The 21369-nt window shown below is 40.7% G+C and overlaps 3 protein-coding genes across 5 annotated transcripts in view; 2 read left to right on the top strand and 1 right to left on the bottom strand.

The window, feature by feature from the left end:
- Positions 1 to 11082, top strand: u2surp (U2 snRNP-associated SURP domain containing). Of its 3 annotated transcripts, none has more exons than XM_085418844.1 (26): positions 1 to 140; positions 911 to 1009; positions 1116 to 1230; positions 1377 to 1501; positions 1582 to 1652; positions 1793 to 1881; positions 2024 to 2059; positions 2170 to 2252; positions 2421 to 2586; positions 2693 to 2904; positions 3263 to 3306; positions 4919 to 5023; positions 5122 to 5188; positions 5297 to 5460; positions 6793 to 6955; positions 7067 to 7146; positions 7249 to 7336; positions 7454 to 7591; positions 7720 to 7909; positions 8016 to 8096; positions 8208 to 8259; positions 8364 to 8508; positions 9704 to 9814; positions 9959 to 10086; positions 10203 to 10412; positions 10593 to 11082. In XM_085418844.1, the coding sequence occupies exons 1-26, from the start codon at positions 96 to 98 to the stop codon at positions 10729 to 10731; spliced, it is 2946 nt and encodes a 981-aa protein (XP_085274970.1). In that variant the 5' UTR covers positions 1 to 95; the 3' UTR covers positions 10732 to 11082. The 3 variants fall into 3 exon arrangements, with proteins under 3 accessions (XP_085274970.1, XP_085274971.1, XP_085274972.1); XM_085418845.1 differs by having other exon boundaries at positions 10227 to 10412; XM_085418846.1 differs by lacking the exon at positions 2024 to 2059.
- acad11 (acyl-CoA dehydrogenase family, member 11) overlaps positions 11041 to 21369 on the bottom strand; it is a 22068-nt gene continuing 11739 nt past the window's right edge. Inside the window, exons 14-20 of the mRNA XM_085418849.1 lie at positions 14496 to 14565; positions 13844 to 13929; positions 13663 to 13734; positions 13361 to 13515; positions 12893 to 13009; positions 11530 to 11639; positions 11041 to 11444 (exon numbers count right to left, since the gene is read on the bottom strand). Coding sequence (XP_085274975.1) covers positions 11330 to 11444; positions 11530 to 11639; positions 12893 to 13009; positions 13361 to 13515; positions 13663 to 13734; positions 13844 to 13929; positions 14496 to 14565 — 725 coding nt within the window. The 3' untranslated portion in view covers positions 11041 to 11329. The remainder of the gene's footprint in view (positions 11445 to 11529; positions 11640 to 12892; positions 13010 to 13360; positions 13516 to 13662; positions 13735 to 13843; positions 13930 to 14495; positions 14566 to 21369) is intronic.
- On the top strand, positions 15936 to 20053 carry ackr4b (atypical chemokine receptor 4b). Its single transcript, XM_085418852.1, has 2 exons — positions 15936 to 16188; positions 18482 to 20053. Exon 2 carries the CDS (start codon positions 18489 to 18491, stop codon positions 19593 to 19595), a length of 1107 nt encoding a protein of 368 aa, XP_085274978.1. The 5' UTR covers positions 15936 to 16188; positions 18482 to 18488; the 3' UTR covers positions 19596 to 20053.

The raw sequence follows: 21369 nt of genomic DNA on the forward strand, positions 1-21369 counted from the left end.
AGCATCGGCGATTCTGTGATTGATTGCGACGCCTGGAGTTTCACAGTTGCCACTATCATCAGCTCGGCGATCGATTCATTTCAGTTCCACAAAAGATGGCGGACCGAACGCCTGGTGGCTCTCAGAAAGCTAGCGCTAAGGTAAACTTATAGTTTGTAGTTGTTTTAGCTCACTTGCACCTGTTGTAATGAGAACTGTGCAAATAATCTTGTGCTTGAACAGCACTAGCTGTTTGCTGTAAAAGACCACAACAGGGAGTGTGCGCAACAGTGTCTGCTAACACTGCCGCGCTACGGCTAACTGAGGCGCCGCAGCCACACTGGCTGGTTTTAGCTAAGCTAAGCTAATGTGTTGGTCACCATAAACTGGATTAATGGAAGCAGTTATCACAGGAATAAACTTGTTCGCAAATCACAAGCTTTACACGTGCATTGTCTTCTGGATGACGTACAGTGGTTGTATATTTCAGTGTGGAAATAGTAAATTAAGCATTTGGGAGCTGGGGCCTAACCGTCATTCGCCGTTTAGCGCAATGCATTCAGTCCGTGGCGCTGCACCAAAAGACGACTTCTTAGGCCTCTTGTTAATTTAGCTAATTTCTTAATCTTTCCTGGTCTCCAGCTGCAGCTTGGTCGTAAATGTGTAATGTATTATACTTAAATAATTAGTGTTAAATGTCTGAGTAACGGTTGCCGGCGCCTATTTAATACAGCCGACTTTATAAACCAGCGGCTACAGTCCGCGCTGAAGTTACCCGTTTACGGGATAATTGTTAGGCATATTAAATAATAATAATAGCAGGACTCAACATTACTTGAACAAGTCGTGGTTGTTTCCAGTTATTAAATAGTCGTAATGTGTGCTTATTAAATACCTGGTGAAAACAACCATACTTTGTTGACATGTACAGGCGCTGCTTGAGAGCAAACTGAAGTCTTTCAGCATTGGCAAGATGGCAGTGGCAAAGAGAACCCTCAGCAAAAAGGAACAAGATGAAATAAAGAAAAAAGTAAGTATGGATTTTCCTTTTGCACAATATTCTCTGCATGAGTAATAGCTGTTAGAGATTTATATGATTTATTTACTTTGACACCTTTGTGCGCGTGTGTGTTCAGGAAGATGAACGAGCGGCAGCTGAAATTTATGAGGAGTTTCTTGCTGCTTTTGAAGGAGGAGGGGAGGGAAAAGTCAAAGCTTTTGTCCGTGGTGGCATTGCAAATGCAACGAAAGGTATACGTTTTGCATTATATATTTCTCAAACTGATTGCAAAATATGCAAATGTTAAAGAACAGTTCACCAAACCTTTTTTACTTCGGAAATTGAAACAGTGATGTGATTGGAGGGCGAAAACTAAAAAAAGGTTTTCTCCTTGCAGAGGAAGCGGCTGCTGATGACAAGAGAGGAAAGTTGTACAAGCCTAAGTCACGTTTTGAGACCCAACCAAAAAGCATCCTGCCTTTGGAAACTCCGCCACAATTTTTAGCATTAGACAAACGGCATGTAAGTACTGTTTCTGAGAATGAGAAGCATCTCGTCTAACTTTTGCATTGAATAACACTTACCTGGTTTCCTCATTGTAGGGCTTAAAGAAGAGCAGTGAAAAGGAAAAGAAGAAGAGTAATTTGGAGCTCTTCAAAGAAGAACTTAAACAGTAAGTTTTAACACAGGAAGGTGTTAAAATATTTTAGTGGCAGAGATTAGATGTTCCTAAGACTTTTGGTGTGGTTATTAAAGTTGTAATATATTAAACACAGATTTTAATCAGCTGTGATATGTGTCTGTGTCTTGTAGAATACAGGAAGAGAGAGATGAAAGACACAAGATGAAAGGACGTGTTAGTCGCTTCGAACCGCTCTCTGGGACAGATGGAAGACGCTCCTGTAAGTGTTGTTTAAGTCGCGTGACTGCCTTACGTGCACTAACTTGGCCTGACAGGGCCCTTTCCTGCCTTACGCCACCCTCTGTCCCTTTGTCCACATCTACCCTGAAACAAAATTTATACTGCTTTTCTGCTTCTTTTAGCGGATGGTTCTTCACGAAGAAACCGTCCGTCCAGTGGTAATTTTGACTTAATATAGTGACCGTGAATACCTTTATCTTGCTAAGAAAATAATGTTGGTCCTGTCAGACAGCAGCAGGAAATTCTTTTCTTTTCTCTGTGTCTGCAGTTTTGGATGACTGTGCACCAGGTTCCCATGACGTTGGAGATCCATCCACTACTAACTTGTACCTTGGAAACATCAATCCACAGGTTTGTATCTAAACATGCATGAAGTGGAAGTAATGTAAAGCATGCCATAAAAGGAGGGGCTTAAGCATGTTGCTATTCCTTCAAAATTTGCTACATATGCCCTTAATTCAGAATGGGAAATATTTATGCAATGTCTGTGTTTCTCAATTTGTATCATTTACTTCATAGATGAACGAAGAGATGCTGTGCCAAGAGTTTGGCCGGTATGGCCCGCTGGCAAGTGTGAAAATCATGTGGCCGAGGACAGATGAGGAAAGGGCTCGGGAGAGGAACTGTGGCTTTGTGGCTTTCATGAACAGGAGGGATGCAGAGCGAGCACTCAAAAACTTAAATGGTACGAATCTCGAATTCTTTTATTAAGTTGTTATATTACATCCTTTTATCTTCTTTCCAGTTCACATGTGCGTGTATAATTTAATGCACATTTACTCCCATAATAGGAAAGATGATAATGAACTTTGAGATGAAATTAGGATGGGGAAAAGGTGTGCCCATTCCACCCCATCCCATCTATATCCCTCCTTCTATGATGGAACATACACTCCCCCCGCCTCCCTCTGGCCTCCCATTCAACGCACAGCCCCGAGAGAGGCTAAAGAACCCCAATGCTCCTCTGCTTCCTCCACCTAAAAACAAGGAGGAGTTCGACAAGGTAATTCAATACGTCAGCCTAGGATTTTCTCATGGGATATGGCAATGTTTTGTTAATTGTGGTGGTAAGATGTTAGTCATAATAAGCAAGTCAGTACAGGATTTAGATTTTGAATTAGTTGTTGTGTGTAAGAAAGTGTCATTATCAAATGTCAATGTGTGCAAAATGCTCAGTGTTACAAAGAGGTGTTACTGTGGTAAAGTATCAGGGTTGTTTGGCCTCTAGTAAAACTGACAGCAGGAAAGGAAAGTTATTGTCTTTTTGCACTTTTTAAATGCATTTTTTATATTTTTCACCTGTTGCCTTTGTAACAATACTCACATTCTATGTTTATTATCTGATGTGACTTCATATACAGACTCTGTCGCAAGCCATAGTCAAAGTGGTTATCCCAACAGAAAGGTACATGTTTTTCTTTTTTTTTTTTAAATTGGTGTACAAACTTAGAAAGAAAAAAAACATCCCATAATGAAACTAATACGTTTGATCATTTGATCACTGCATGCTACAGGGGGCTGGTCAGTGTGGATGAGCAATGGTTGAGGCAGCTGCACGGCGTCTTCATACTAGTACCTAGAATAATACTGACTGAAGTTTGTTTCACATCCCTCCATCATTCATATTTTCTTTACATGTGTAGCCAAACATCATTATAGATCTTAATAACTATGCTATTTAGAGAAAAATATCATTACTTTCACAGTCCCACTCCATACATAGACATTAAATCGTGTTTCTCAACTTTAGTGATGTTGTACTCTGCTACATACATGATCTGCTGATTCTAGATCCGTAGTTGTGAAAACCTGTTCTCTGACCATTGCTCACTCAGACCGTCTCCCCCCTTGGCCTCTGTCACTATGAGGAGCTCAGTAAATTTGGCTCCTGCTGACAAATCCAAACCTGCCATCATTAGTCTATATATGACCTTTGACATTGGCCTTGGTGAGCAGCACAAGTTGAACTGTCTGCAGCAGCGAGGGACCTGAAAAGCATCATGGGATGGATTGGGAAAGTATACAGAATTTTACCCCGTCATTGGTACGATCGGCTCCAATACAAGTAAATGTGATTTGTGTTGTCAAATGAAAGACATCCTTTGTCTTGTTGGCCACTTTAGGCTAATTGTATGCAGCCTGCACAATTTATTTCCTCTACAAATTATCACAGAAGAACTTCTAACGTTCCCATTTGCACAGTTTTAAGTCGGTACCAACTCCACTAGTAGATAACCCGTTTTAAGCCAAAGATCATGTACTGCTTTTTCACGTTACATTAGTAGGAAAGAGTGGGAATTGAAAGGCACTGTACTGACAAATATTCCTGTTAGTACGGTGTCTTATTAATGTCTCGCTCCTGTTGTTCCCAATTCCACTCACCCCCACATTGTGAAATTTGAACTTAAAGATATTTTATATGAAGGTTCCGAGCAGTGCAATGTAATTAAAAGCTGTTGCACTGTAGCTTCAAAGAACACAGGCATGACCTTAGTAGATGCAATAAAAAAAGCTTTTCTTTTCCTTTTTTTTTTTTTTTTAATTGACATGAATGTCGTACTGTCACAAAATGTTTTTATATACATATTTTTTATTTTTTGCGTGTATTCATTGATGTTATATGTAGGCCCAGAGGTGTAGCCACAGTGATGGTTAATTTATTCCTGGTCATGTGACACACTCTGACAGTCATCTGTTGTCTCATATTCCCCGTCATTTAAACCGTCGCTATAGTAAATAATAAATGGGTATTGTGGTAAGATTTTAGAGTGATTTAGCCATCGTTCTGTACCAAGTATATAATATCACAGTAGAAATTTATTATTCAGGTATAGGTCAATACAGCTGCATTTATGCTTGCAGCATTTCATTGTGTGACATAAATTGTCTTTGCCTAGTCAGCCTGTTGAGTGTGTCAGACCACCAAGAATAAATTAATCTTTAATTGGGAGGTTTTAGTAGTGTTCAAGAGTCCGTCCAGTCTGAATCCGTTTGCTTTAACTGTGTTTTTCTTGTAGGAATTTGCTCTCTCTCATCCATCGAATGATCGAGTTTGTGGTGCGTGAAGGACCAATGTTTGAAGCCATGATCATGAACAGAGAGATCAACAATCCCATGTACAGGTGAGCTTAGCTGCACAATAGAAATGTAGTGTTATTCTGTTAGCTAAAATTCTATGATGTGCTGAGTTACAAAGGTTGTGTATGTCTTTTTATGACAGGTTTTTATTTGAGAACCAGAGCCCAGCACATGTATACTACCGATGGAAGCTCTACTCCATACTGCAGGTTAGTTTTCTATCTTGAAAAAAGTTGCAAAATTTCAGGGGGATCCAGCCATTCCACTAAGTTTCTTCTTTTTATCAATGTGTTCACTGTGATTTATTACTTCCTCAGGGTGAATCACCAGCCAAATGGCGAACAGATGACTTTAGGATGTTTAAAAATGGCTCTTTGTGGCGCCCACCTCCTCTTAATCCGTACCTCCATGGTCCTTACGATGACGGTGAGGAGGAGGAAGATGAAGAGGAGGCCAATAAGAAAGGCTGCTTAAAAGAAGAGTAAGAATATTTGTTTATATTCTGTTACATCTATGTTGTATTTGCTAAATTGCAGAAGTTCTGAGGTCTTTACTTGAAGGAACACTGGAGTCATGCTTTGATCTCTAATTGGCTTTGTTGATGTTCCCACCTGCTCCAGTGTTGTTACAACTGTTAATACTTTGCTGAGTAGTGACTCAGTATTTAGAAATCGGCAGGATAGTCAAGTTTCTCTGCATATCCATTAATTTTAACATCAACTCGCAGCTCACGCCTGCACTCGCACTTCTACAGTTTTGCTAATCTAACATGAAAGTAAATGTAAAAACACAAAGTGAGAACCTGAATTGTCAACTGTAATGGAATAAACTTGTGCTTTGCAATTGAAAACCCAGGCCTACCCCAACATGCCCTCTCTGGAGCTCTACAGTTTCAGTGGACAGAAATACTTTTTTTTTCCTTAACACTGACTTTTATTGTTAAAATTTTAGGTGTATTAAGAAAAAAAGCAGCCACGCAAATGAAGCTTTAATTTATTTTGGTCCTGGCTTTTATTTTATTATTGTGACAGATATAGGGCTGTGTGATATGACCAAAATCTCATATCCCGATATAAGACATCTATCGTCCCGATAATGATATAAATCACAAAGATTTAACATTTTCTGTAAATTATGTGAATCTCTGGCAGCTCAACTTGAATGAAGTGTTTCCAGCTGGGCGTCGTGTACCTGGAGTCGAGTGTTTTAACCGATGCATTAAAGGATGCATTTTTAGACATAAGTTGTAGCGGCCGCCGTTTTCTTTGTGAGTATTTATTACAGGCGTGCTGCGGGCCTGTTCTAACGTTTGAGTCTAAGGTTTATTTTTTAGCACCTGACTGCTCTTTTTTGCTTTTCATCCGTAAATAATCTGCATACTCTTTCACGTGATTCAGTTTATTTTGAAAAGTCTCAACAGGATCTTGAGCTTTATTGTGAAAGGTTTATGTGGAACATAAACAAGCGGACACGTGATGGTTTTACCGTCGTTGTTGCTAACGACAACGCATAAAAACAGGCACTTGTCCGTCTGTAGTGTGGTTATATTAAATATAAGAGAAAGAGATAACTTTAAGAAATTAATATAGCCACTACAGTGACCATCAAAACGATGAAAAAATATTGCCATAAACAGTTTATTTTGCGACACCACGAAACAAACGATAGCGTAAAATGAAACGATAGACGTTTTTATATCGTCATCCCATATATATCGTTATATGAACAGCCCTAGACAGATATGAAAAGTACAGTAGTGCAGACAACAGCTGGGTTAAATGCACTCTGTCCTCACTGTCCTTCATCTCTGCAGGGAGCGGGACAAACTAGAGGAGATGCTGCGTGGTTTGACTCCCAGGAGGGCAGATATTGCAGAGGCCATGCTGTTCTGTCTCAGCCATGCTGAAGCTGCTGAAGAAATTGTGGAGTGTATCACAGAGTCCCTCTCCATCCTAAAGACCCCTTTACCCAAGAAGGCAAGACATTGACCAAAAGAAGAGAAAGACTTTGATAACAACCTGTTTATAGAATTACCCGAAAACCCTTCCAGAATCATAAACTCCGGTTTGCTCTTTGATGTGTTTCAGATTGCACGGTTGTATCTAGTTTCTGATGTGCTGTATAACTCTTCTGCCAAAGTAGCCAATGCATCTTACTACAGAAAATAGTAAGTTATGTCGTTTGTATACTTGAACCATATTATCATCAATTTCACTTAGTCACTCCTTTTTTCCCAGGAAATAAATTGCTCTTTCCTTGTTCGTAATAGCTTTGAGACAAAACTCTGCCAGATTTTCGCCGACCTAAACGCAACTTACAAAACAATACAAGGTCACCTTCAGTGTGAAAACTTCAAGGTACCAAGTCTTGTTAAGTAAACTTCACAGCCTTGATAATTTATATAGTTAAACATCCAGGTTACTTAGCTCTTTTTGTCCTAATTCTTTTTTTTTGTGTGTGTGTGTGTGCGCTAGCAACGGGTAATGTCATGTTTCCGGGCATGGGAGGACTGGGCTGTGTACCCTGACCCTTTTCTTATCAAGCTGCAGAACATCTTCCTTGGTCTAGTAAACCTCGCTGTGGAGAAGGAGCCTGTAAGCCTTGTTGTGGAGGTAAGTGAGGCTTTATTATTTAGTCTTTTCAGTACCATTAAAGTTATTGTATTATTATTGCTTTGAAATTTTACCATGCTGCTACTAAATTTCCATGTTTTTTCTTTTTCCTCTACATTTGTATCAAGCCTGAGCCAGCAGACGACATTGATGGGGCTCCTATCGGGGATTATGTAGATGGTACTCCACTGGAGGACGTGGATGGAGTGCCCATTGACTCAGTTCCCCTTGATGGGGCACCAATCGATGGAGCCCCTCTGGATGACCTAGATGGAGTTCCTATCAAGTCCATGGAAGAAGACCTAGATGGAATACCTTGTGAGTAGTGCATACAATAGCAAAGCATGTTTCCAAGAGCTGTTGGATCCATCAATTTCCCAGCGACTCAGTTCTTTTCTTTTTTTTCTTCTTTCTGTTAATATAGTGGATCCGTCCAAGGATGCTCCCTTCAAGGTAGCACCATCGAAATGGGAAGCAGTGGATGAGGCAGAGTTAGAATCTCAAGGTGAGGCCTTTTAAAGTGTCAGATTAGTTGTTACCTACATTATGTTATCATAGCTGGCGTGAGGGTTTTGCAATTACTTGACTCATATAATTGCCTTTGTTTGCTCCTCAGCTGTGACAACCTCCAAGTGGGAGATATTTGAGCAGCCAGAAGAAACAAAAAAGTAAGGTTTTTTTTGTGTGTGTGTGTTTGCCTTTTGAGTTTGATGTTTTGTGAATGCCTTGACACGCCTTTGTTTAAAAAAATTAATTGTGTTCACCTCTAAAGGGATGATGCGGACAGTGATGAGGACAGAAGCCCTCGTTCAGAAGATAATCAGAGCTATTCCAACCCAATCAGAGATGACTCTGACTTTAAGTCAAAGATGTCTGAAATGAATGAGGAGAAGCGCTCTAAGCTCAGAGAGATAGAGGTACTCCCCCCCCTTCTTTATTTATAAAGTTTTGCATGTGTAATTTGACATATCAGGCCCAATACAGCAAGTACCAACCGATACAAAGACATATATCAAGACAGATTAGGCCATTAAAATTCGGATGATAACAATAAAACAGAAAAAAAGAAAAACATAACATCTTCCAGCCAACGTGATTGGGCTGGAGGGTGAGGAGCTTTCCAAGACAGCAAAATTCGACCTCGTGCCAGCAGTGAAGTGAAAGCGATAATATCCAGTTGCTTACGACTAAGGTTTAGGGTGGCGTCCTCAGAAACACCAAAAAGGGCAACTAGTGGGCATGGCTTGAGAGTAACGCTCAAAACATGAGAGAGCACTTCAAAGTAAAAAGTCCAGTATAATTGAAGTGACGGGCAGGCAAAAAACATATGAGTTAAATTGCCGGGGGATTGTGTTGCATCTGTTGCACAGGTCAGGAATGCCGGGGTATATTTTAGATAGTCTAGATCTTGAGAAGTGTAACCTGTATACCGTCTTAAACTGAATAAGGGAGAGTCTTGCACATGAGGCTGAGGAATGAATTTTGTCAATTACTTTGTCCCAATAACCTTCAACAAACTGAAAACCCAGTTCCTGTTCCCAACTTGAAGCAATTTTCTCGGTTGAGTAATTGCCCGATGCCATAATTAAAGTATATATTTGTGATATTAGAGCCTTACTGTGAGGCTTCAACTGGAACAAGTCTTCCCACCAAGGCTTGAGAGGCTGACTTGGAAACTCTGGCAAGATAGAAGATGCACAGTGTCTTATTTGAAAGCAGTGGAACAAATGATACGAGGGCAAATCATACAAAGAACAAAGGTCACTAAAACTGAGAAAAATGTTATGTTTAAAAAGTCATAAAACCATTTGATACCTTTTCTTGCCCATATACGGAAGGAGTCGTCCACCAGGGACGGGGGGAAGAGGTGGTTGTTGCAGATTGGGGTCAGAGCAGAAGCAGAGACTGAATTGAAGTGACGCCGGAATTGATACCATATTTTTAAAGAGCCAATTAGAACAGGGTTGTCTGTGAATTGTAACAGGGAAACAGGAAGGGATGAAAATAATAGTGCTGAGAGTGAGGAAGAGATAGAGGTACTTTACAGATACCACAGACCTCAGACTGCACATGGCAGTATACAACAATAGTTGATTGTATTTCTCCATGCAGGTTAAAGTCATGAAGTTCCAGGATGAGCTGGAGTCTGGGAAAAGACCTAAGAAGCCCGGTCAGAGTATTCAGGAGCAGGTGGAACATTATAGGGACAAACTACTACAAAAGGTGTGTATTGGATCAGGTGTACTTAAAGTTTGGAAGAAAAATGCACACTTTTGATCATTTATTACTGGTTTATAATTGTTACATGCCGTGAAAAAAAAAAAAATCAAAACCTAACAAGAGATTTTTTTTTTTTAATCCCTTTAGGAAAAAGAAAAAGAAAAACTGGAGCGGGAAAAAGAGAAGGAAAAGAAAGAGAAGGAAAAAGCTGAGGCACGGTTGAAAGAGTTAAAGAAGGAAAAAGAGAAGGAGGACACACCAACCAGAAAGGAGAGGTCAGACACTTGTTTAATTGCTGCGTGCTTTCAGTGATTCAAAGTGTGGATCTAGGGTTTTTCTTTTTTTCTTTCATTCATGGAACATTGGATTTATTTAATTTCCTGTGTGACAGATATTTGTCCCCTCCGGTTGATAGGAAGCGTCGTCACAGTGGATCACCGAGCCCAACGCGGAGCAGCAGCAGACGAGGCCGGTCGTCCTCACCTCGTTCAGAGCGGTCCGAAAGATCAGAGCGCTCCGACCGATCATACTCTAAAGACACATCCTCACGTTCTTCTCATAAAGACTCTCCTCGATCCAGCAACAGAAAGTCATCCAAGAGGTAAGATGGTGTTAAGCGCTACTAATATTAACATTTTAACATACTCAATGTGCTTGAAGTGGTCACTAAGAGTAGTAAAGTGCTACATATGTAGTCCTGGACCTGAATATTCAACAAATTTGATATTTGCTTTTCTGGGTATTCCCATTTTTTGTTTATTTTTGCCATTTTCTTATTTAGATCACCGTCATCACCTCGCACACCCAAACGATCCAGGAGATCGCGCTCCAGGACACCCAAGAAATCAGCTAAGAAATCCCGCTCCAAATCAAGGTCTCCACATCGATCTCACAAAAAGTCAAAGAAGAGTAAACACTGACATCTTTTTTTTTCTTTTCTTCCCCAACTCCTCCCTCCTATTCTCTGCGCCATGTGTATAAAAATTGACTGATTTGGCAGCTGAAGATTTCTGCCCTGATGTTAAAGTGAGGACAATGAAGTGTGGAGGGTTTTGCATGGGTTTCCATCTGGTGTACCAGATAGATGGCGCCACTGCTGTTTTATATTGTAAAAAAATAAATAACGTGCTTGTGTTTCCTGATTCCCATCACCTCCAAATGGAATTCATCCATGTGGTAGACCACACCTGTAAAGAGTGTGACGACAATAGTCTTATTCATGCTGTCATTTTCTGTTTTTGTAGTTCACATTAAAAATAATTCCTAATAAAGTGATTTTTTTTTTTTTTTTAAACAAAGAGCTGAGGCAGACACTTTAATCATGTTTTATTTGATTTTCACCTGGCACATATGTAAGGGTGCTTCTTTACAGGTAGTATGTTTAGTAAGGTTTTTCATTTTAAAGTTTAGTGTTTTTGCAACTAGTGAATAAAAATCAAGCAATCTCACTTTAGGGCCAAAAATGCTTATCGGGGCAGTAATAGTTTACTGCAGTGTAATGAAGCTGTGGCCATGTTTTTAGAGCTTTGCCTGTGCCTTCTTTAGTTGATCTCTGAGTTCCAAATAGGCTATAGAGGAGAGGTGCACCTCATCTGGTCCATCAGCGATGCGCAGAGTCCGCACATATGAGTACCTGAAGACAAATGTAATATTGGCATCATGGAAGGCATTTATCAAAGGCATTTACCATTAATGTGTTGGGACGGGTCCAAACTTACATCTGTGCTAGTGGAACGTCTCCAGACACACCTGCACCACCATATACCTGTATGGCTATGTCCACCACCTTGCAGGCCATTCTTCCTGCTGCAACCTTAATCATAGCAATCTAGTAGGCAGTGATAAAGATAAATGTTAGAGTTCAAAAGACCACAGCCCTTTCCCAATTCCATCCCACAGTGATTTCAAGCTGGGATTGCATATGCTATATTGCCAAAAGTATTCACTGATCTATCGAAATCATTGAATTCAGGTGTTTGAATCACTTCCATAGCCATAGGTGTATAAAATCATGCACCTAGTCGTGCAGACTGTTTCTACAAACATTTATGAATGAATGGGTCGCTCTCAGGAGCTCAAATCAATTCTAGTGTGGTCCTGTAATAGGATGCCAGCTGTGCAACAAGTCAATTTGTGAAATTCTGAGCTATTGACTATTCCATAGTCAACTGTTAGGGGTATTATAATGAAGTGGAAATGACCACTCAGCCACAAAGTGGTAGGCCATGTAAAAACAAAAAACAGCATGGTCAGCAGAGGCTGAAGTTGCCAACTTTCTGTAAAGTTAATCGCTACAGACCTCCAAACTTCATGTGGCCTCCAAATTAGCTCAGGTAGAGTGTCTAGAGGGCTTCATTGAATGGGTTTCCATGGCAGACCAGCTGGATTCAGGCCTTGGATCACCAAGCACAATGCAAAGTGTCAAATGCAGTGGTGTAAAACACACTGCCAGTGCAAGAGCAGTGGCGAGGTTGGTCTTTGGAGTTATTGAGTGATGACTGGAGTGTCTGGAATCTGATGGATGAGACCGGATTTGGCGGTTGCCAGGAGAACAGTACTTGTCTGACTGCATTGTGACAACTGTAAAGTTTGGAGGAGGGGGGATTAGGGTGCCTTAGTTCCAATGAAAGGAACTCAATGCTTTAGCATACCAAGACATTTTGGACAATTTCCAGCTCCCAAATTTGTGTGAGTTTTGGGATGTCCCATTCCTGTTCATGATTGCGCACCAGTGCACAAAGATAGGTCATAAAGACATGGATTAGCGAGTTTGGTACAGAAGAACTCTACTGGAATTCACAAATGGACTTCCAGAAGAGTGGTCAAAAATTCCCATAAACACCTCTATTATGGGATGTCACTCAAGTTCATATGTGTAAAGGGAAGTGATTGAATACTTTTGACAATATAGTGTATGTCATGATAAAAATGACTTTCAAAAAAAATAAAAATATCCAAAACGCAACAGAGAAGCCATTGGTTTTAGAAATACAATGTTATTGTCCATCCCAAGTAAGATATCAGCACATTTATATGTGTTTGTTTTGTTGTTTTAAATGTGAGGGTCAAAAATAGTTTTACCTCCTTACGAGCTGCCCGACTGCCTAGTGTATCCAGTGCATGAGCAGCATTGAGAGTAAGCAGGCGAGTCTGCTCTATCATGAGACGGCACTCTGCTATCCAATGAGCAATAACTTCCTGGACAATAGATAACACAGAGATCCATTAGCTGCATCTAAAAAGCTGTCCACTAGGTGTCAACAGTAGGACATCTCTCAGCACATACTGCCACAGCCCCAAGATTTAAATCTGGCATATCTCTTGGGTTCTCTCTTTGCAATACTGTACATGTTATTCTATTTAGGCAGAATAAACATTCCCAATGCTGGCAAATACAGAAATGAATTTAACTTGCTATAAATGGCACAAAAACTGCGATTATAAACCCCATTTCCTGATATTTTTCTTCTTCTGTATGCTGTAACCCCAAAACTGGCAGAAAGCCATCAAAGCTCTGAGAACCTCTCCTTCAGATACAGCTTCACTCACATGCTGGTACAGTTGTTTTCCAAAGGTGTGTCTGGTGGCAGCCCGCTGGCAGAGTAGCTCCAATGCCAACTCTGCTAGTCCGACAGCTCTCATACAGTGGTGCAGCCTGCCTGGCCCCAGGCGACCTTGGGCAATCTCAAATCCCCTGCCCTCCCCTGGAAACCACAACAGTGTAACACAGAAAGAGAGATAACAGAAGAGGCCGTAATTATCTCATTCACAAAATGTCAAGTCAACACTGCTTTATCGTTCAAACATATTCTGTTTCTTGGGAATATAGACAAAACAATAAAGGCTTTTACCTAGAATAATGCTGGAGGCGGGTACGCGCACATTTTCAAAATGCACTTCAAAGTGGCCACCATGGATCGCATCTGAGAACAGATACAAGGATTAAATCATGTCAGGAAAGCTCAGATGTCATCTCTGCACGCCCATACTGTGGGGAAAAATAAACAACGACAGATGATATCATTAACTTACCATCCTGACCGAACACAGTGAGTGGTCTGATGAGCTTTACACCTGCTGTGTCCATAGGTACGAGGATCATACTGTGCTGGCTGTGCCTAAGAGACAGGTTTACAGCCGAAGCATGTGATGGAATTATACTTTGAGCACAGTGGCCATTTTCACAGGTTTTTCACGCAGCTATAAATATGATACTGATGGGAATCTCCATTCATTGCAAGCAAGGGTGTGTGCCTTTTACTGCTGACAAACCAAGGAGAAGAGTTATTATATTCTGGGTGTGGTTGTTAGGAATTTCTTTTAATTAATATCCTAAATTATGCCAATTAAACTTCAAGCAAAATTTAACACAGAAAGCTAGACCGGTGCTAAGGGGCATGCTGGGAAGTAGGCTGTGTCTCTAAGCAAAGTCCATTTCAGTTATATTGGCAGCAGAAACAGAAGAAGTCTAGTGGGACAAATGGCTTCTTAAAAAAAAGTTCAAAGGAACACACAAAACAATCTCACATAAAACCAAAACTAGAAATGAACAATACTAATAAAAATCCTGTTGTGGTGAAAAACATGACATCAGAAAACTCTGGAAAAAGGCAGAAACAAATCTTTGCGTGTTTGTTCCCACAAAGAAACGTGGACGTATATTTCACATAACTGTTCTGCTGACCTGATGTTTTCATCCCGAATGCCGCTCCTGCACATGACAATGGCCACTTTGCACTGGGGATTGCCGGCACCTGGCGGGACAAGGCAAAAATCCTGTGGGTCATTTACATTCAGGTCACGTTGCTTTCTGGTGCTATAAATCAATGGGGCTGGTAACTTTTCAGCGACTGCCTCCGTCCTTAACCAGTCCATGACCCCTACTGCGGCCGGAAACTGCGAATTTTGCTGTCACGGATGTGGTAACCATGTGGCTGCTTAATAATGTTAATGACGACAACCGGTTTCCTGAGTTAGTTTTTTTTTTTCCACTCCTCAAATACAGTAACTTTATTACTTTATTATAATACCAGTTCGAGATTTAAAAAAAACATCATAGAGATCCTCTAAACAAGATATTACAAAAGTGGTCACAGAAGGAGCAATTGCAGAATCCTTTGGAATTTCCCTGGTTGAGAGTCCACTTTGAGACAAACCCTAAGGGCACAAACAGGGTGACCAACTGATGGTGTCGCCTTCCTGTTTAGGTTTTGGTTCAGCTGGCACAACTGTCCCCTCCAGACAGGACATATGGACACCAGACAGCAGCAGACATCTTTAGTTTAAGAGCTCTCACAACACGAAAACCACGCGTGAGAGCATGTGAATTCTTAAACTTGATTTGACAGGGGTTGAGGTTTTGCATTTACTCTCTGGCTACAGAAACGCAAACAAACAGTAACTGATTATTCTCAGACTGTAGCGAAGAACTTTACAGCAGACACCACCCATAAACCACATTTAGGAAAGCCCGTTTGGCCCAGAGGCAGGTGAGGTTTTCCTGTGAACCCATACATAAGGGTCCATGATCCAAAGCATGCCCATGCATGTCATATCATTCCTGGTATGAATTTAAACCTTCCCAACCCAGTAATTAGACTTCCTGACAGAATGCTATGCAGCTGATTTTTCCAGAAAAAAAAAGAAAAAAAAAAGAAATCAAGTCAATATGCAATTTTAACATAGCTAAAGGCCCCTTTTCCCCTCTAATGAAAACTAATGTTCCTTTTCTTTGTCTGACTGGAATTTTTATGGATACATTTCATTATTTATTTCTGGCCCAAATCCAATTGTCTTGTATATTTTTGTTTGATATATTTATAAGAGTGTGGCAGTCAAAAAAATAGCTGAACGTTTCTGAGGAAGCAGAAATAAGGAAATAGTAGAAAAAACAAAACAAAAAAACATTACTCTAGTTTCACTTGTATATTTCAAATGACCAAAGCTGCTGCTACTAGGAATGAGGCTGGTGAAGTATGTACAAAAAAAAAAGAAAAGAAAAGGACAACCACCAATAGGAACTCCCTGTGTGTAAAACAGCCTCTCTTTATATGGTGCATTGCACAGCACAGCATAAGAAAACAGACGACTCAAGGAATTTGTATTCGTCTTAGACATTTCTCCTTGAACCTGATCCACACTCAAACACACACACACACACGTGCGTGCGCACACGCACTCACACTGACAAATGCTACGTCTGTGTTACGTGGTGAAGGGACACGCTCCTACAGTGTCAGAAGTGAAGGGAGTGGGGTTGGCTGAAGCAGAGATTAGTCACTGCAGTGCCAGAGTGCATGCAACCTTTTTCCTCAGAATACACAACAATAAACGGATCAGTGTTAACTTTACGGTTCTTGGACAGGAACAGAAACACGGTAAGAGCATTTTGACTTTTCTTTCATACCCTTTAGTGTAACGTATACTGACAAGAGATATACTCCTTATATTCCTTCCTTGAACTTTTGTTTTTTTAAATAATATTACACTTTTAAATCTTTAAACTACATCATTAAATACATAGCTACATTTTACATATACTTATTATACACAGAGATATGTGATGTTGTGCATTGTTGTTTTACTTAGTGAACGGTTAACTTTAGTCTTTGACTCACAGTCAAAGTCCTGCTTGGTATATTTTATGACTAAGCTTCTTTATATTACCTCATTAACACTGTTGTGTTAGGTTTGTGTTGCTCTGCTTTTCTCCTGAGCGCATAGCTCTTTGTAAACAAACTGTTCTCTTACTCTTCTACCTAAATACAGGTAGTATATCATTATTACTATAAGCATTGTTGGACTATATCAACTTTGTGTCATAGATTTTGCTTAACTAAAGATTATAAAATGCACAAATTCATAGAAGGTGTACACAATAATGCCACTCCCATGCCCGTGTTCGACACCTTTGAGCAAAGCATGCAGAAAAATAACTGAAAAATATTCATATATTTTCGATCGACGGCTCTTTATACAACAATAAAATCACCTGCATTTGCGATATCATTACTCATGTATGTTACCAAAGCAATATTGACTTAACTCAACTACAAAAGTTTTCACCTAAATACATTTTCTATGTATATCCTAGTGTCATACCTGCTATTGTATGTGTATATTATAAGCTGCTCTATTTATTTATAATATTTTGTCTATCTATTATATGTCCATTTACATCATCTTCCATTACTTTATTTGCACTGATGCCACTACTGTGCATAGGTTCAATTTTTTAAAATATCCTTCCTGGAGTGTCCTTTTATCTTTTTTCCATTTTCTTAATTCCTTTTATTCTACATGTATGTGCAGTACACATATAATTGATAATAAAATCATTTTAATCTTTTTTAATTAATTTGACTAGTGAAATCCAAACAGCCAAATAGCTGCTGTGAAAACAAACAAACAAAAAAAAAATCTGAAAAAACCCCCCAGCTGACACACGAAGCCCATCTGTAGCCAAAAGTCAATATTTGACATTTTTTCTGAACGTTCCAGTGAACATCTGCTTCAGTAACTACTACTCCCAATTCAGAAGAGAGACACTTGTTATATGGCTCGTTAAGGGACTGCTGTCATCTTTGTAACAAGTGTGAGTTGCCAAAAATGCTCTTGACGTGCAAAATATTCAATGCATCACCTCTTGGTCCTCAGCCAGACGTTACATCATCCGCAACGTAACATGTTTTGCTGTTCGGAGTTCGCACTTTCCTCAATTCTTCTTCCTCAGGAAATGAACAAAAACCTGAATGAAAAGGGATTTATGGTTTCTAATATACAGGGGAACAATACAAGATCTGTCCTTGGAGCTCAGTTAGTTTTTTCAAGGGATTATTGGATCTAACAGAAAAAAAAAAGTATCTATTTGTGACAGTAAAAGTATCCACGCAGGCACAGTATCCCACTTGCTAATGCTTGAGTGAGATCCTTACTGGCAGGGAACAGCTTGGCTAACACAACAATGGGTCTGAATGAAAGAGTCACATCAATGGGACATCCTGTTGAACCAGCAAATGCCACATATAGTAAAAACCAACATCCTGGATTTTAATCTGGCAGAAAAAGATCCCGCACTTGCATGACATTCTCAGGCCTTTCTCCGCATACTTCCTCCTCACTAAACTTTAAAAAAAGACCAGAAATTGGATTGGTGTTAACAAGCTCCAAAAAAAAAAAAAAAAAAAGTCCTGTGCATTGCATAATAGACATCATTAGTTTGCAGAACATCTTTTTCCCTGTAATTAAAGGATTAGCAAATCAAAAGCTACCATTTTCTGGAGTGTGTAGATCACTCAGCACCCACTGGAATACAAAGTAATTCAATTCAAAAACTTCACTAGAAGATGTGTAACTCTATTGTCTCTCTTTTTTTCCCTACTGGAGTTTATTCAAGCCCACACGCTCATTTCTGACAGGCTGAGCTAAAGCCATTAGGGAAACCATGCAGGAAAGATTCCTCTGATGCAGAACACACAAAGAACTCGCCTTTCCTGTTCCTGGTACAAAAAAAAAAAGAAAAAAAAAGGGGGGGGTTCTTGTTCTGTTAAATGATGCCATACATGTTAATGATGGACAAGAACTCAATTGTTGGTACTCAGAGTAAACTAAAAAGGTGGAGCTTTTAAAGAAATGTTTCTCTTTTTTTCTCTTGTATTTTTTTTCCCACAGAAAAAGTATGGCCGACTTTGACTATCACCACGACGATGATTCAAATGAAACTTACGACTACAATTATGAACACACCATCTGTGACAAGGAAACAGTGCGTTCCTTTGCCGGCGTCTTCCTTCCGGTCATCTATGCCCTGGCTCTGATAGTAGGCCTGGCGGGAAACGCCTTGGTAGTGGTGGTTTACACGTCACGGCTGAAACTGCGAACCCTGACGGATGTGTGCATCCTCAACCTTGCCATTTCAGACCTGCTGCTTCTCTTCACCCTGCCTTTCTGGGCAGCCGATGCTGTCCACGGGTGGATGCTGGGTACGGCAGCCTGCAAGCTCACATCCTTCCTCTACAGCACCAACTTCAGCTGCGGCATGCTGATGCTTACGTGCATCAGTGTGGATCGCTACCGCGCTGTAACCAAAAATCCAACGGACAGAGCTGGCACCAGATCCCAAGTCAGGAGACAGTGGTTCCTGGTGTGCCTCATGCTGTGGACTATAGCCAGTATTCTCGGCCTTCCTGAACTTATCTTCTCCACAGTGAAGCACACCCATTACAGGATCAGCTGCACAGCCATCTACCCGCACAGCATGGCCCGACCTGCAAAGGCTTCCCTGGAGCTGCTTGAGGTGATCCTGAGATTTGTGATACCTTTCCTGGTCATGGTGGTGTGCTACTGCCGAGTGGGACTGGCGCTGAGTAAGGCTGTCGCGGTGCGACGAGAGAAAAAGTGGCGAGCCCTGCGGGTCCTCCTGGCTGTGGTGGCCGTATTCCTGCTCACCCAGCTGCCCTACACGGTAGTCAAGCTTTGCCGAGCGATGGACATCATTTACATGCTCGTGACCGACTGTGATGTCAGCAAGGGCTTGGATCACGCTATGCAGGTGACAGAAAGCCTGGCTCTCACCCACGCCTGCATTAACCCGCTGTTGTACGCCTTCATGGGGTCGTCCTTCAGGAGTCACGTTCTAAAGACTGCCAAACACCTTGGACAGCGACTTGGAAGGCACCAGAGACACGTCAACGAGGAGCCCGTGGAGATTGCGCTCCAAGCGTGTAATCAAACCCAATCCCAGTCGGATTCAGAAGAACAAGACACCAGCACCTTTACTATTTAAGACTGGAAATATTTATCTATTTTTTTGTAAACTTATATACAAAATTGCATGTACACAGTATAAATATATTTACGTTCCCTTACTAACATGCAAGACAGATCCCCATAAATATAAATGTTAATTCTCAGTTTAATAATTGTATATGTACAGTGAATTTATATGCACTAACCAGCAAAGTATTTTGTATAAATTATGTATTTTGTTAAATAAAAGAACAAAGTTTTCAATAACACGCATCTGTCGCAACTGAGTGCAGCTGACGCTCTCGTTCTCGAGTTCTTTGCAACTAATCGAATACAGCTTTACAATCTACACCGCCTTAAACGAGCTCATCTGCGTCTCATTTCATTACATCCCGTGGTTTTGGGTTGGGATGACGGATGACTTGACTGCACAGTGGGTGACCCATCGAGTGGAAAAACATTTGGCAAGCAAAGACAGGACAGCAACCAGCAGGAAGCACCCCACCATGCTATCAAAGCTGAATATTGTTTGGAGAAGTTTAAAGAGCGACTGCTGTTTTCATCTAATCTTCTTTTTATCCTTTCAATAACACAAGTTTTATAGTTTGCAGTAAAACCCAATCCACCGTTTTTTTTCCAGATTATGCTTTAAACTTAGAATCTAGGCTCAGCCCTTTGCTGTAGATGGGTGATAAACCAAGAGGTCAAAGTTTACTCAAGCCTTTTTACACAGCAACAAAGAAGAGTCAAAATTCTTGATCACAACTCCCACAAGTACCTCATGAACATCAAAGACAAACATGAATTCACTGTTTACCATTCTTTCCCTCTTGTTAGTCATTCTTTTCCAGAGCAATGCCTTAGAAGTAGAGCTGGGCGATAGAACGATAACGATATGTATCGCGATATAACTTTTACTCGATAGAGAAATTAAGCTATCGCGATAGACTTCGCCGCTCTTGTCCTCAAAAAAAAAAAAAAAAAAAGTCAGCCAATCCAAATTAAGTAGCGCAGAGCCGAACCAATCACAGCCGCAGCGTCACGTCGCGTGACTTGTTACGTACAGCACAAGTGCCAAGCCACACGTGTGTTTGTTTGGGAAGCAGCCAGCGGGTAATGGAGCCAGCGCGTAATGGAGGAAATGAGTGTGCCGACTAGAAAAATCAACCGAGCGTGACCGAAGAGAAAACAGATGATGGTTGCAATGCCGGAGAGATTGTCGAACGGAAGAGCCATAGAAGTTCCGTAGTGTGAAGGTATTTCGGCTATTTCAAGTCTGACAAAAAACAGAGTAGCGTGCACTGTAAATTGTGCCGAAAGCAAGTCTGGAAATACAATAAACTGGTGCATGCGTCACACTGTGCGCCACGTTATTGTTTCGGTGAAATGAATTTCTACAATACTGTTACTGTTAATTCTACTCTCTGCAGTGTTTAAATGCTTACATATACACACAGTTACTGTCCCTCCACACATACGACTCGGTTCTGCTTCTGTGCCCCAGCTTTGTTTACTTTTTCCCACCGAGGCTTCTAGACTTCTGATTGGCCAACATTTCTGCACGGTTAGGAATCTAGCGCCACCTGCTGCTTTGGCATGTTCATAGCAGCGTTTTCCTTCATTTCTGCCTTTATGTGTGGACGGGATTATTTTTTAAAACGAAAACGGAAAATCTCCGTTTTCAAAAATACCCGTGTACGTGTGGACGTAGCCTCAGTCTCTGACTGGAAGCGCTAATTCGTCATTCGGCTTTTGTCAGACTAAAGTAACTGTTAAAACTGTTTGAAAAGCTCAGCTATACAACAAGGAGA

The sequence above is a fragment of the Rhamphochromis longiceps genome, linkage group LG9, assembly GCF_057381845.1.
Source record: "Rhamphochromis longiceps isolate RC_006_pf linkage group LG9, R_longiceps_female_GT1.1, whole genome shotgun sequence".
Taxonomy (NCBI): domain Eukaryota; kingdom Metazoa; phylum Chordata; class Actinopteri; order Cichliformes; family Cichlidae; genus Rhamphochromis; species Rhamphochromis longiceps.